A 13,988-nucleotide genomic window follows, 5' to 3' on the forward strand; every position below is an offset into this window, starting at 1 on the left:
GCCCATTTGGCACAACAAAAAAACCATGCATCTAAAAACTATTTTAAACTGATTTATTGACCGTATTTAGAAAAGCAAAACTATACAACTTTTTTGGGCAGGAGTTACAGATGGAGTAGACTGGAGTGTATAACGACTGCCAAAACATCCCATCACAATAATTAAACCTTTAAGTGCAAACAGGAAGGAGGCCGCCTGCCAATCTGCCATAAGGCACTTGTTTTGCTGTCCGTCAGAGCTTGCTCCTTGTACCCAACTACAAGTGCCTGAAAATGTACTGTAAGATCTATAACAGAGACTAATAGAACCCACTATCAAAGCAAAACAAACAGGACGCACTGATTGAACGGATGAAGCTTCAGCTCAAAACTCTGCGTTGAATGGATAATCCTTGTGGTTTTTGGCTCTGCAAGTGGATAAAAAAAAAAAAAGAAAGTGTTATCAGGATGTGTCACTTCCACCCATATCCGACTGTCCTAACAGATTATTACTACTTGAGGATTCGTTTTACCATAATGCTAAGTATAAGAACTGCTCAGTAATGACCCCCAGGTTTACACTTACGAAGATAACGCACAGACCCTCCAGCCCCGATCGAAGCTAGAGATATCCTTCATTTCATCTGGGGAGAGCTCGAAGTCAAAGACCTGGAAACAACAACAGACAAGCGTCAGACCTCGCTCTGCGACTTAGCGGAACGTACAGGAAGAGGCTGCGGTGTCAGCTTCTCACACCCACAGGTAGAGGAGTTATAACATAGAAGACACATTGTTGTCCTACGGTACCTGGAAGTTCTCTTCAATGCGTGCAGGGGTCACCGATTTGGGGATAACAACATTATTCCTCTGGATGTGGAAGCGGATTAGGACCTGTAGAGGGAAATTACAAAGCGCTGAAGACTAATATTTAGATTGAGATTTCTGAGAGATGTGGGGAGTTTCACACTCTGGTTTAAGGCAGCTTGCAGCCACCACGCGGAAGTGTCTACTAATATATGTCTGATAATCTCAGTATACAGTCATCCTTTGACGCCAGTGCGATAGGAAGAGATGCGGCACTCATCCCGAGCACTGAACATCCGGCCCTTGTACATTTTAGCACCTTACACGTGTGGCTAAATTATGAACCCAATGCTCAGACCGTGCAGGAGGACTGGCCAGTGTGTCCCCAGCAGCGTGTTCTATAGTGCCACAGATGTACGTGCTCTGGGTCATGTACTGCTGGACCCCCTCCCCCCCCCCCATCTCACCCACCTGGGCAGCTTTCTTCTTGTGCGTGGCAGCAATGGCTTTGATTTTCTCTTCATCTAGGAGGGAGGGGTCTTCTGGCTTAGCCCTAATACACAATGACAAACAGAGGAGGTTACACTGAATGATTAGTTATTGTTTGTTTTTACATATCTGAAGCAATTTGATAGAGGCCAAACACCTGAATGGAGGTAGCGGCGCTATGGGGACCCAGCAAAGCAGAGACAGAAGTACTATGGGATGTTACCACAGTTTTATACGTTATAGAAAACTAAGAGTACCCCTAGTTATACACAGGTCAGGCATCCTTTCCAATATTTTCAACTCACCAGGGCCGGTCTGGGGACCCCAGGGGGCTGTACGATGTCACCACGATGCCTTTTGACCGACAATAATCAAGGAGTTTGTTCTGAGTCAAATAAGGATGGCATTCAACCTGTAATACAGAAATAAAGGTCTGGACTGAACGGAGAACAGCACAGGATTTTAGAGAAAAGTTCAGTAACCGGAGAGGTCGAACAATGCAGCAATCTGCAAGAGGACGTGTCCTGGCCGAAATGCACAAAGCTGCCACACAATGACACCTTCTCTGGGCAGCAGAACTAATTTTAAAATAAATAAAATAAAGCCCCTTTACCTGATTGACGGCTGGTTTGTATTTCAGATCTGGCTTGTTCAGCAGCTGCTCAATCTGGTTGTGGTTAAAGTTAGAGATTCCGATGGTTTTCACCAATCCTGCATCAACAAGTTCCTCCATTCCCTGATAACACAGGGCAATAAGAGAAGCGGTCAGTATATGGGACATAACACAATGCAGTATATATTGGATGGGCAGGGAAGCTACACCGGGACGAAGTTCTGCAGAGCCATCTCTACCGCGGCGCCTAGTCATTGTTTGAGATCATTGGACAGATAAGGTACAAAAAGCAAAATGTTATTTCAGGGCAACAAAGATTGGGAGGATTTTTGTTACAATTTATTATTAAAGGAAGCAGTGGTAAAGATGTTAAACTGCATGAACACATAATAAGTTTACAGAATGTATATCTGTAAACTTGTTATAATTTGTAGCCAGACCTCCCACGTGTCCAAGAAGTTCGTGTCACTTGGTATCACCATCCCTTGCTCGTCAATGGGAAAAGACGCATCTCCAGCCTGCAAACGTACAAAGAAATCGTTTCAGCTGCTAATTCTAATGGACGTCGCGCAGTAAGACAGCAGAGATGTCCTATGTTACAATTATGTTTATTATAAAAATATGGAAACTAGATTTAACGGTTTTGTTAAAATCTGCAGAATATAGCAATAGGAACATAACTTGTACTAATAACCACAGATACACACTGAGGTCCTTCAGTGAGGTCACTGGTTCCTGGCGTATCGATAGGCCGCATTCTCACGGGTTCAGCCGCCTCCGCTGGGTCCTGTACATCCCTAGAAAGTGGGACAGTCACCTACTACACCTCCCAACCTTGGAGGTCTGGGACTCAGGACAGGGGGAGGGGGGAGGGGGGGGGGGGGGGGGGGGGAGTAAGGCGTGGCGTTTCGGAGCGTTTGGTGGCCCTGCCCCTCTGATCATCCGTTCATTGCCAGGGGCACGCAAACACACGTATAACACTGCTATATTGTACACAAGATACCACCCACCTTCCTGACACATGGGACAAACTTGGTCTCCAGGAAAATGGCCGACTTATGCATTTGAAAACCCATCTCTAGTGAGTGGCAGCCCAGGAGATCAAAGTGTTAAAGTTGAATTTTTAATAAACTGAACTGACAATTAAAGATACAATTATATCAGTGTATTTAACCATCATTATATACACACACATTCCAGCGCCTGTATCCTCCCGATTTAATACGGTAAAACATAATGCCAGAAAAAGAACTTATCCAATCCCCCTTCCAATATATTTCTATAAAAAATAATATTTCACATCATAATTTAGGAATGTTATGTACAACATGTAATTTGTGAAGTGAAATATTATTGTCACATTTGATTTTAGTAATAAAACCTAGAAATATATTTGAAGGTGAACTGGATAAGCTCTTTTTGTGGCATTATTTTTATTTTTGCTGTATTAATTTAGGACGTTACAGGTGCTGGTATGTGTATATAGTAATCAGTCTTTATTGGAGGTTAGCAAAACTCCTTTTTTCCAGCTGCGCCTAATATTCCCAATGGGAGGCCCCGATTTACATTCTCAGAATGGAATCAATGTTCAATAACTTAATAAGATAAGTATTAAGTAAAAGGTTTAGAGTCTTGTAAGTGTCACTACTATATATGGTGTTAAACCCTATTAAATTAAGACTAAAATATGACTTCACTAATTGTAATATTTATATTACCTGTAATTAATTCACCAGAGATCCAGATAACATTGCCAGAAGGACCAAAAGCAAAGACGCATTCCAGCCGCCCAGAGAGAGACAGAACTTATTGCATATTATAATAATTATCTTTTTGAAACGTTGTATAAAACTGTAATAATTGATGGATATTTGTGAACTGTTTCCATTGTTCAAATGATATAAAAAAAAAAAACTTCCCTCTTGCCGGATGGTCAGAGTTCAATAATGAAACTCCAAGTTAACATGTTGTCTGCATCATTCAAATCTTAAACTAATGTTTTATTAAAATATATTTTTCTCCTAAAACCGAAGTCACATTTTTCAAATTCTTCCTTCTGTAGTTAATGAACAGAAGTATAATGTAACACTTTCTCCCAATGACAGTGTATGATCTGCGAGAAATTTATGAAGCCAGATTAAAGCAAATCAGATTCATCTTCTTTTTAAAGAATCATTCCATTCCGCAGGATGCGGTTTCTCTTTCCAACCAGAATAGGTCACAAATACGTTATTGTCACAAAAACATGGCATCCTGGTGACACGAATCTCCCTGGAAATCTTTGTGAATTAACAAACTATAGAGCTCACACCACAGTGTGCTCTGGGATTACTGCGGACAAGAGACAGAGAACGTAAGCAGAACTGGTACATAACAGGCAGCCGTGTGGCTGCGGATTACCTTAAATCCTGTTGGCCAGTGGATTAGGTAGAGATCCAAGTAATCCAGTTTCAGAGCCTGGAGAGATTTCTGGCAGGCTTCTTTCACCATAGACTTCTTGTGGAACGTCGACCACAGCTAAACAAATCACAAAGTATTAGTACTCCAACTGTACATCAGACAGCGAGCGATTCACAAGACAGATCTCATTGTTCTGGACGCTGGGGAGTATCTGCCTCCCAAGCTACCCGGAGCTTTGTCTCCAGGACAAAAACAGAAATGAAGAGTTTGCCTGCCAGGTAAGTAGTGAATGGAGGGTACAGAGCAGAGATGGTCCCAATGTCTAATCCTGGTAACATATCACTTATATAGATACCCAAGACACTCTAAACGCAACATTTTTTCTTTTGTAGTTTAATATGACCCAATATATTATTTTCTATACAGCCTTTCTGCAAAGTTAGAGTTGTCTCTGCCATCTCTTAAGGAGCAAGTGATAACATGACAAATATTTGAGCCGATTTGAGATTATAAGTCACATAGGACAACGTGCTGGTTCTTTGTTTTTATTTTGGGTTCAGTTTGTGAACTAGAGCAAAGTCTATTTTGCAAATTTAACCCTGCAACAAAAACAACTAACTCTCCAGGAAGGTCTATTTTGCAAACATAATCCCAATCTTATATGGGACATATAAGACAGCCCCAACTTCGCTGCCTTGGTGTCATCCTCGACTCCTCTCTCTCCTTTGGCCCCCACATCCTCTCTCTTGCTAAATCCTGCCGCTTCCAGCTGCGCAACATCGCTCGCATCCGGCCCTTCCTCTCCCAAGATGCCACCAAATGCCTTATCCACTCTCTGATCATCTCCCGCCTGGACTACTGCAACCTCCTCCTCACTGGCCTCCCCCACTCTCATCTCGATCCCCTTCGATCCGTCCTTAACGCTGCAGCTAGGCTTATTTTCCTCTCTCGCCGCTCCTCTTTTGTCTCCCCCCTCTGCCTAGCCCTTCACTGGCTCCCATTCCCCTTCAGAATCCTCTTTAAGCTCCTCACACTCACCTACAAGGCCCTCGCCAACTCCACTGCACCCTACATCTCCACCCTCCTCTCTATTCATGCTCCATCCCGCCCTCTCCGTTCTGCCTCTGACCGTCGCCTCTCTTCCCCCCTTATAACCTCCTCCCACGCGCGTATCCAAGACTTCGCCCGCGCTGCCCCCCTCCACTGGAACAAGCTCCCTCCCTCCATCAGAACTTCCCCTAATCTATCCAGCTTCAAACGGGCCCTAAAAACCCACCTTTTTCTTAAAGCCTTTCTGTCTCCCACTTAACTTCCTACCTTATCTTCTGCCTCTGTCCCCCTACTCTCCCTCTCTCCCCTGCGTCTCTCTGTCTGTCCACCCCTCCCCTTAGATTGTACGCTCCTCTGAGCAGGGCCATCTCTCCTCCTGTTTCCACCACTTCTAACTCTGCTCTCCAGCTACTTAGCCCTCCTCCTCAAAGGTCCTCCACCCCACATCCACTTTCGCTCCCTCCTCCCCCCTGGGGGTCTCCCTGTCTTCCACGCCCCCCTTCTTGGGCCCCGTCATTTTCGGATCCTCCCTCCCCCTTCCCCGCCCTCTCTAGCTGTGCATTGAGCGTACTGAGTTGCTGTGTTTACTGTACTGTGCTGTCTCCCATTGTATTGTGATTTTGTTTGTCTCTGTACGGCGCTGCGGATGCCTTGTAGCGCCTTATAAATAAATATTAATAATAATAATATCCTTTCCATGTACAGGGGGCAGAGTGTATGCAGCCCTCTGTTAGAATGGAGGAGCGAGAATAGATTTGTGTGCTACTCAAGTCTAACGGCTGACAACAGTGGTTGCACGATGCCGCAGCGGGCGGACAGAGAACTGCATATGGCCAATCCCCTGTGGTCATCGTTGGACCGCTTCTACCATCAGAATTGGAGCAGATTTTTACCTTGCTGGTGATGAACAGCTCCTCTCTCTTCACCACGCCCTCTTTGATCTTCTGCTGGACGCCCTCGCCCACCTCATTCTCATTCAGATAGACGAAGGCGCAGTCCAGGTGCCGGTACCCCACGTCTATGGCTTTTGTGACGGCCGCTGTCACTTTGCCTGGCTCAGACTGCAAGAAAATATAGCGGGAGGTTTACATAGAGGTACAATATACAGATATAATGCTCCACCAGCATCAGTGAACTCAACCTAAACCAGCTTCCCCTGTACCCAGGCGCCTATTTCGCTACTCAGAGGCACCCGTGCCGAAAGAAAGTCATTTTGGGAGCAGACAGGCTGGCGGGGTGCCCCTAAAATCACAGCGCCCTTCTGCTGCCCCCGTACTGCGTTCCGCTGGCCCTTCTCGCACACAAGTCAATTTGCTCTGTTAAAGTTTTAGCCCATTTCCCAACAGGAAACAAACTTCACAATTAGACCTGATAAAATAACTGCGCCCATCTACAATGTTATATTAACGTAAAAAGAACAAAAACTGAACACTGATGTTCATGTACTTGGACCCTTTAAGATGCTTATTACCCTCTTTCCAATATTTTTACACATTCATCAATATTTGGTATTGAAATGCAACAGTGGGAACAAACCCATTAGAACCACTCATCCTAGTTTTAATGAGCTGCTCAGGCGTTAATGTGCTTTTTCACTGCTAACAGCAGATAGATGTGAGCAAGCCCTTAATAATTAGACAGGCTCCAGAGAACAGACCCAACACTATCCCCCACATTCTTATTCACAGTCCAGTTCAGAAGACACCTGACATGCAAACACTGTCATTCATTTTTCTGCATGGTTAAACATTTAACACACATTAAGGGTTAAACGTCTTGCAAAGTGCACAGACATGAGGGAAGCAAGTGAATGTGAGAGCATAGAGGAGGATCTTTTTACACTCACTTAATACATATCAGCTTACAAGTATATAGGTTAGAAATAACTGATACACGATTATTTTTCCAAAGGAAAAGAAAAATGTTGACACTTGTTAATTATATGGGAGCCACTTGACTCCTCCCACCTGTCATTTTGGTTATTACTAAATTTCGACCATCTCTGCACCACCCGATCCCGGCTCTGTCCCTCACCAAAGTGGTAAGCCCTCTCCACCACCCATGCCGAATCCACAGATCCTGTCAGCCCCCAACACCCCTGTGTCACTCTCCTCTCCTCCACCTGTCTATGCCCGTCTGCAAATATTCACCACTGTCTCTTTGCCCACAGTCCTGGCAGGCAGCGCTGAGTCTCTCAGGGTCGAGTTGAGGGGTCGTGATTTGGATCAGCAACGCAAGCTCCCTGCTCTTAAATCCTGCCTGGAATTACAGATGTGCCGAGTCAAGTGGCTCCCGTATAATTAACAAGGACTTTAATTTGTAAATCCCTTTAGCGCTATTTAAAGGTGTGCCCATTCCCTGCGACATTACATGTATAGGTTCAGATGACAGCAGGAAGAGTGATGGTAAAGTTTTATTGCCATTCATTTATGAACTTAGAGTGTAATTTGAAATGTGAACATTGTTCTCTACTGATACAACAACCTCTTCACACTCACAGATTCCTAGATGCAAGTAACAGCTTGAATGTAACTTAAAGCTATTGCAAATAACTTCCAAATGCTTTGATACTGTTCATAGATTATTTCCTTCTTTATAAACAACCTTGTAAAGTTTCTAGACTCATTACTGGCTCGGAGCACAGAAATCAGACGCATGGGGCGTAAAGAATTCACTTAATGAAAACTGGAATTTCTCCAAACGCGTGTATTAAAAGCTGAGCTAGCAGGGAAAGAAAGAGACCTTGGGGGGAAATGTATCAAGCTGAGAGTTTTCCGACGGGTTTGAAAAGTGGAGATGTTGCCTATAGCAACCAATCAGATTCTAGCTATCATTTTGCAGAATGTACTAAATAAATGATGCTACAATCTGATTGGTTTTTCAAACCCGCCAGAAAACACTCCGCTTGATACATTTACCCCCTTGTCCCTGAATAACATTTCCTATAGGTTCACAAGCAGAGGGAAAAGCTTTGTAAATAGGAGGGATTCAAAATGGTCGATCTATTTGAGCAGAACCGTTCAGAGTTGGTGCTTTACCGAGAGATGGAAACTATGGTAAAAAGATCTGCAATCTGTCACTGGCAGGAAAGGCAAACGTCATAACTAGAAGTTTCATATGGGCAGATTGGCACACCTCGAGTACCGAGCCTGTTGTACGGTCACTCAAAGCAACCAGACTGGAAATTTATGTCTGTCAGTACAGTAATTTATCAGGCGAATTGATAAACCTAGTGATTTTTCAAGTTAGCTATTGTGCAAGTTGGTCCCTCGCAGATTGGCGGAGGTATTCCAGAAAGGGCATACCTCTACCACCAGGGACAGCTGGGGGTCCCTGGCATCACCCACAACAGTCCTGCCAACCGACCACCAACTTCTAAAGTGTGCAAAGGTTCTTAAGGTCTAACTTGTGTCATGATTCAGAGGTAAAACGTAACAATCAGGGTTCAGGCCGTCCTAGGCTAACACTCTTGTAGCGCCTCTACCTACCGCGTATTAGGCTGGCGTAAAAGGCAATGTATTTGTGTCACCACTGAAACCTTCAGACAGAACCATTAATAAAACGATCCATTACATATTATTTAATGTGCATGCAAAAACAAAACTACATCCTGACACAGAATCAGACAAAAACCCAGACAGAACATTTTGTGCGAAATGAACAGACAAATTAAGAGACATCAAAGACCAGGAGCTGGCTGGCAAATTTTAGCCCAGGGTTTTTTTGGGGGGAGGGGAAGGGGGGGGGGGGGGGGGTCTGCTCAGCAACCTATTCGGATCATTTTTAAAGGGAAAGAAAAAAAAAATGTTGATATCCCAGTGACCCAGCCCAAGGTGGGACCTGGGGGGGCGGATGCCACATTGTCTACCGAGACCGGCCAGTCCCTGTCAAGGACAGAGCGACATACATTATCTTTATGCAGTATTATAGCTCGTCAACCATGGCACTTAGGATGTGTGCGCTTATTGGTCAACTACATCAAAGAATATATATGACCATAACCAAAATCATCTCACTGAAGCTCTCGCAGTGTTGTTTGAACTCACAAAAGTTTCTTTGTCACTATGTAATCATCTTTACAATTCCCCCAAGAATATATACAAGATATGATAATATTTATTTTGGCACTGAATGATCTACAGGCACAAAAGATAAATAGTCAGCAAACGAGAGGCAATATTTACTGGATGCAAAACTAAAGTAAACCGCAAACTTAAAACAGTATAATTCATCATCCGTCATGGTCACACATCACAATGACTTATCAAAAATTAAGCAAATCTGCTCCTTAAAAAACAAAAAAAAACCAAACACAGTTTGTTAAGCAAAATGCATTAGTTACGGAGGGTCTACGCTACGTACATTGCTAGACACAAAGACGTCTGTTTAACCACTTTCTGATCATCCACAATGTTTCTATATCACAGTGACCTATTCGCTCCAAGACAAATTATAAAGGCGATGGGTGGTAGCACTACGTGGTAGACTGCTTTGTCTGGACCTGAGCAGTCAGTGGAAGTATTCTGGAACAGATGGAATTAGACTGCGTCCTCCAGATCAATTGGACACTGTGTTCAATACAAGCACAGTCTGTAAAACGCAGCGTGTGTGCGTCAGTCTGGATTCCTTTGATAGTGTTAGGGGGAATCCAATCTGAATAGCCCCTAACACTATTGGAATCTGCTTTGAGATGGTTAAACTGCCTCTATGTAAACAGGTCCACAGCAACCAGTACCACATGTAGCAGTCACCCAGGGTGCCAAGGTTCAAGGGTTGCCTAAAACACTGAATCAGTGGCATTAAGTTACTGTGTGTTTTTAATTTATACGCATCGACCCATACTGAGCACCAGCTGCTTGCATGAAAGAGCAGAAGCTGCCGGCTCCTGTAGGTCAGTGATGCGCTGGGGGCCTGGCGCTGTGTGATGATGTCACAGTACAGCGCCATACTCCCAGGAAGAGTCTATTTTTAAAATGAAGCTCACTGTACATACACCGATCAGACACAACATTAAATCCACCTGCCTAATATTGTGTAGGTCCCCCTCATGCTGTCAAAACAGCTCTGACCAATCGAGACATGGACTCCACAAGACCTCTGAAGGTGTCCTGTGGTATCTGGCACCAAGACGTTAGCAGCAGATCCTTTAAGTCCTGTAAGTTGTGAGGTGGGACCTCCATGGTTCAGACTTCTTTTTCCAGCTCATCCCACAGATGGTCGATCGGATTGAGATCTGGGGAATTTGGAGGCCAAGTCAACACCTTGAACTTTGTTATGTTCCTCAAACCGTTCCTGAACAATTTTAGCAGTGTGGCAGGGCTCATTATCCTGCTGAAAGAGACCACTGCCATCAGGGGATACCGCTGCCATGAAGGGGTGTATGTGGGGTCTGCTTAATGTTTAGGTAGGTGGTACGTGTCAATGTAACATCCAAATGAATGCCAGGTCCAAAGAATCCCCAACAGAACATTGCCCAGAGCCTCACACTGCCTTCGCTGGCTCGTCTTCTTCCCATAGTGCATCCTTGTGCTGGCTCTTCCCCAGGTAATGGATGCACACTCACCTGGCTGTCCACATGATGTCAAGGAAAACGTGAGTCAGACCAGGCCACCTTCTTCCATTGCTCCATGGTCCAGTTCTGGTGCCAACGTGCCCCTTATAGGCACCTTTGGCAGTGGACAGGGGCCAGCATGGGCAGTCTGTATCCCACCCCTGGTCAGGTGCCATTGCAACAAGATAATCAATGTTATTCCCTTTGTCCATGGTTTTAATGTTGTGGCTGATGAGCGTATATTTAAAATTGGGTGTATGATGAAAAGAGTTCACTGTCAATGGGGATGGGGGGGTGAGACACTCCGCTGACACCAATTGTTGGCAAAATAAGCGTAAAGAAAGACCACAGAAATATGCCCTGTAGCAGGTATAAGAGATATCACCCAGCAGGTGGATACATGCATTTCTGCAGACAGGACCATCTTAACCTCATTATGGGCCCCCGGGCAAAGCAGTGCACCAGGGCCCATAAAAATAAATAAAATATATATATATATATATATATATATATATATATATATATATATATATATATATATATATATATATATATATTTTATTTATTTTTTTATTCATTTTTTTTTTATTTATCAAATGGTTTTAATCTGGAGTTGTTTACACTGCAATGAGATACACTAAGCACTAATGTTCAGATCATACACATACTATAACTTAAAAATACGACTTATTTCTTATGCACATCAATAGCAATAGTCCATGCATAATTTTTTTTTAATAACAGAGCTGTTCAACTTATTTAGTGCAAAGAACCTTTTTATAGTCCTCAGAGTGGTGCCCAATCTATTATATAAAACGGTTTTCATAATATTGACAACCACAACCTGTTAAAGGCTTTAAAATGCATAAAATAAAAACAAATCAGTGCCATCACAATCTTATATAATACAAATATTCCCACATTGTACATATTAGCAGTACATCTGTCATTGACAACCACAAAGAATGTTACAGAATGTTCAAATATAAAACCTGCAGTTATCAAAAGAAATATCCAAGAAACAGTTGCTGCAGTGTGTACTTGTCCAAACATGCAGAACAATGATAGATACTAGTAACTTTATCAGACAGAGCAATGAAAGCATTGTGTGTGTGTGTAAAAAAAATATAATATATAATATATTTTGACTCCTCCGTGCTGTACTCTGCAATGGAAATGTGGGGCGTGATGATGTCACGCCCGATATTCACTGTGAGCGCAGCACGGAGGAGGAGACCAGGGAGGGAGCCGGATCACCAGCTGACGTGACCGCAAGGTAAGTATTTTTTTTTGCCGTTTTTTTTTTTTATTATTATTAAGAGCGCTGCCTCGGAAGGGCCCCCTTGCCCGCAAGGCCCCCGGGCACCTGCCCAGACGAAGAGATGGCCCTGTATGAGCCTACAGCGTAGGCCCTACACTGTACTTGGACAACTTTAGGACGCCCCTTCCCTCCCTAGGCTCACGCTGGTCTACATAGGCGAATACTCGCACGAATGATTTCTGGACATGTGCAGAGCGATTTCACACAAAATATGCTGATTTCTTACATAACTTGTTACATTGTGTAACACACCTCTACGACAGCCATTCCAGTAACTTAAGTGAGAAGTTACCATATCTCCTAACCTACATTCAAAAATTAAATGTATAGTATCTTGGGACAGGAGACAGGAAGCTGAAGGCTTTTCATAGTAATAAAAAGTATAATTATATATATATATATATATATATATATATATATATATATATATATATATATATATATATATATATATATATATATATATATATATATGTCTTTCTACTATAAATAAATCTATGACATATGTGCACTGGAAGAGACCATGAGACCACGGTTCAGTTATTGAGTTAAGAGCGTTAAAATTTAAAGCAAATTATTGCAATGGTCAAACTTCCGTCTCTCTTCTCAGAGTCCATTATGTCACAGTTGCTGGATAAACTCAATTTACAGCATGCATAAAATTTTTACAACTTGTTTTAACATTCATTACATGCTTTACATAAGCCAGGACTGACTCCTAACCAAATTATAAGCTGCCTGAGGACTATCATGTCTTTATAGACAGTATAAAAAAGCCATAAGGAGGTTTCTTACCTCTCAAAATAGTTTAAAGGTGATTAAATAAATCCCCTTTCAAGCAAACAGTTAATATATAATTGTCTACAGTTAAAAGTTTCACAAGTCTGTTGCTGCTGATAGATATTTTTCCTTCCACTTTTCATTGTGCTGCAAACACAACGTGCATCGTTTAATGCAGGGCCATCTTAACAACATTATGGGCCCCCAGGCAAAGCAGTGCACCGAGGCCCCTACACACACACACACATAGATAGATAGATAGATAGATAGATAGATAGATAGATAGATAGATAGAGATATGTACTTGCTCAGTGACCCATGACGTCTTTTCTTTTGCAGGATTATTTATTCTAATTAAGAGAACTGGCTATGGGGCCCCCAGGCACCTGCCTATTGTGCTATTAACATGCGCCAGTGAGAAACAGCCGCAAAAATTGCATTAGTATTTTGCATTGCACACATTTTGCACTTGCAGCCCCTGGGGCAGGTGGGTCCGTCTGACCAGATTAATAACATTTTTGGGGACAGCCATACAGCAGATCATTGCATTTATTGAATCATATCTTTAAAATTGCAACAGTAAGATCTGTATGGGCCACATTGGATTGTTAGGGCCCAAACACATAACATCCATCTAGATATATATCTATAAATAAGGTTTATTACAAGTAAAGGCTGAGATCCTGCAGCGGAGTCAGCACCACGTCCGCTGTATATGGCGGTACCAGGCTCTGTATAGGGCACAATACGCTGTAATATCACCTATAGGGCAGAGTATAACCCGGCAGCGGGGTCCCCAGCGGCCCCTCTCACCTTCCACGTCCCCAGCCCCACGATGGGCATCCTGACCCCGGAGCTCAGCACAACGTGATCCGGTCCCTTCATCTCCGCAGCCGCTCAGTGACTGACAGCAGCGCCGGCCACTCACATAGGACGGAGGGAGAGGACGCTGATTGGTGGAGGCGTGGTGTGGGCGGAGACTGACGTTTATGGCATTAACCA

At 43.3% G+C, this 13,988-nt stretch overlaps 1 protein-coding gene and 1 long non-coding RNA gene across 2 annotated transcripts; one reads left to right on the plus strand and one right to left on the minus strand.

Annotated features, from left to right (window-relative positions):
• Positions 1-39: 39 nt before the first annotated feature.
• AKR1B1 (aldo-keto reductase family 1 member B) lies at positions 40-13,907 on the minus strand. Its single transcript, XM_075210487.1, has 10 exons — positions 13,800-13,907; positions 6,228-6,395; positions 4,285-4,401; positions 2,325-2,402; positions 1,885-2,007; positions 1,577-1,683; positions 1,254-1,335; positions 786-869; positions 565-647; positions 40-406 (listed from the first exon to the last, which is right to left on the minus strand). The coding sequence occupies exons 1-10, from the start codon at positions 13,869-13,871 to the stop codon at positions 364-366; spliced, it is 957 nt and encodes a 318-aa protein (XP_075066588.1). The 5' UTR covers positions 13,872-13,907; the 3' UTR covers positions 40-363.
• LOC142153163 (uncharacterized) lies at positions 2,000-3,911 on the plus strand. Its single transcript, XR_012691450.1, has 2 exons — positions 2,000-2,164; positions 3,621-3,911. It is a non-coding gene; the product is annotated as an uncharacterized LOC142153163 (long non-coding RNA).
• Positions 13,908-13,988: the final 81 nt, after the last annotated feature.

The sequence above is a fragment of the Mixophyes fleayi genome, chromosome 4 (genome assembly GCF_038048845.1).
Source record: "Mixophyes fleayi isolate aMixFle1 chromosome 4, aMixFle1.hap1, whole genome shotgun sequence".
NCBI classification, from domain to species: Eukaryota; Metazoa; Chordata; class Amphibia; order Anura; family Limnodynastidae; genus Mixophyes; species Mixophyes fleayi.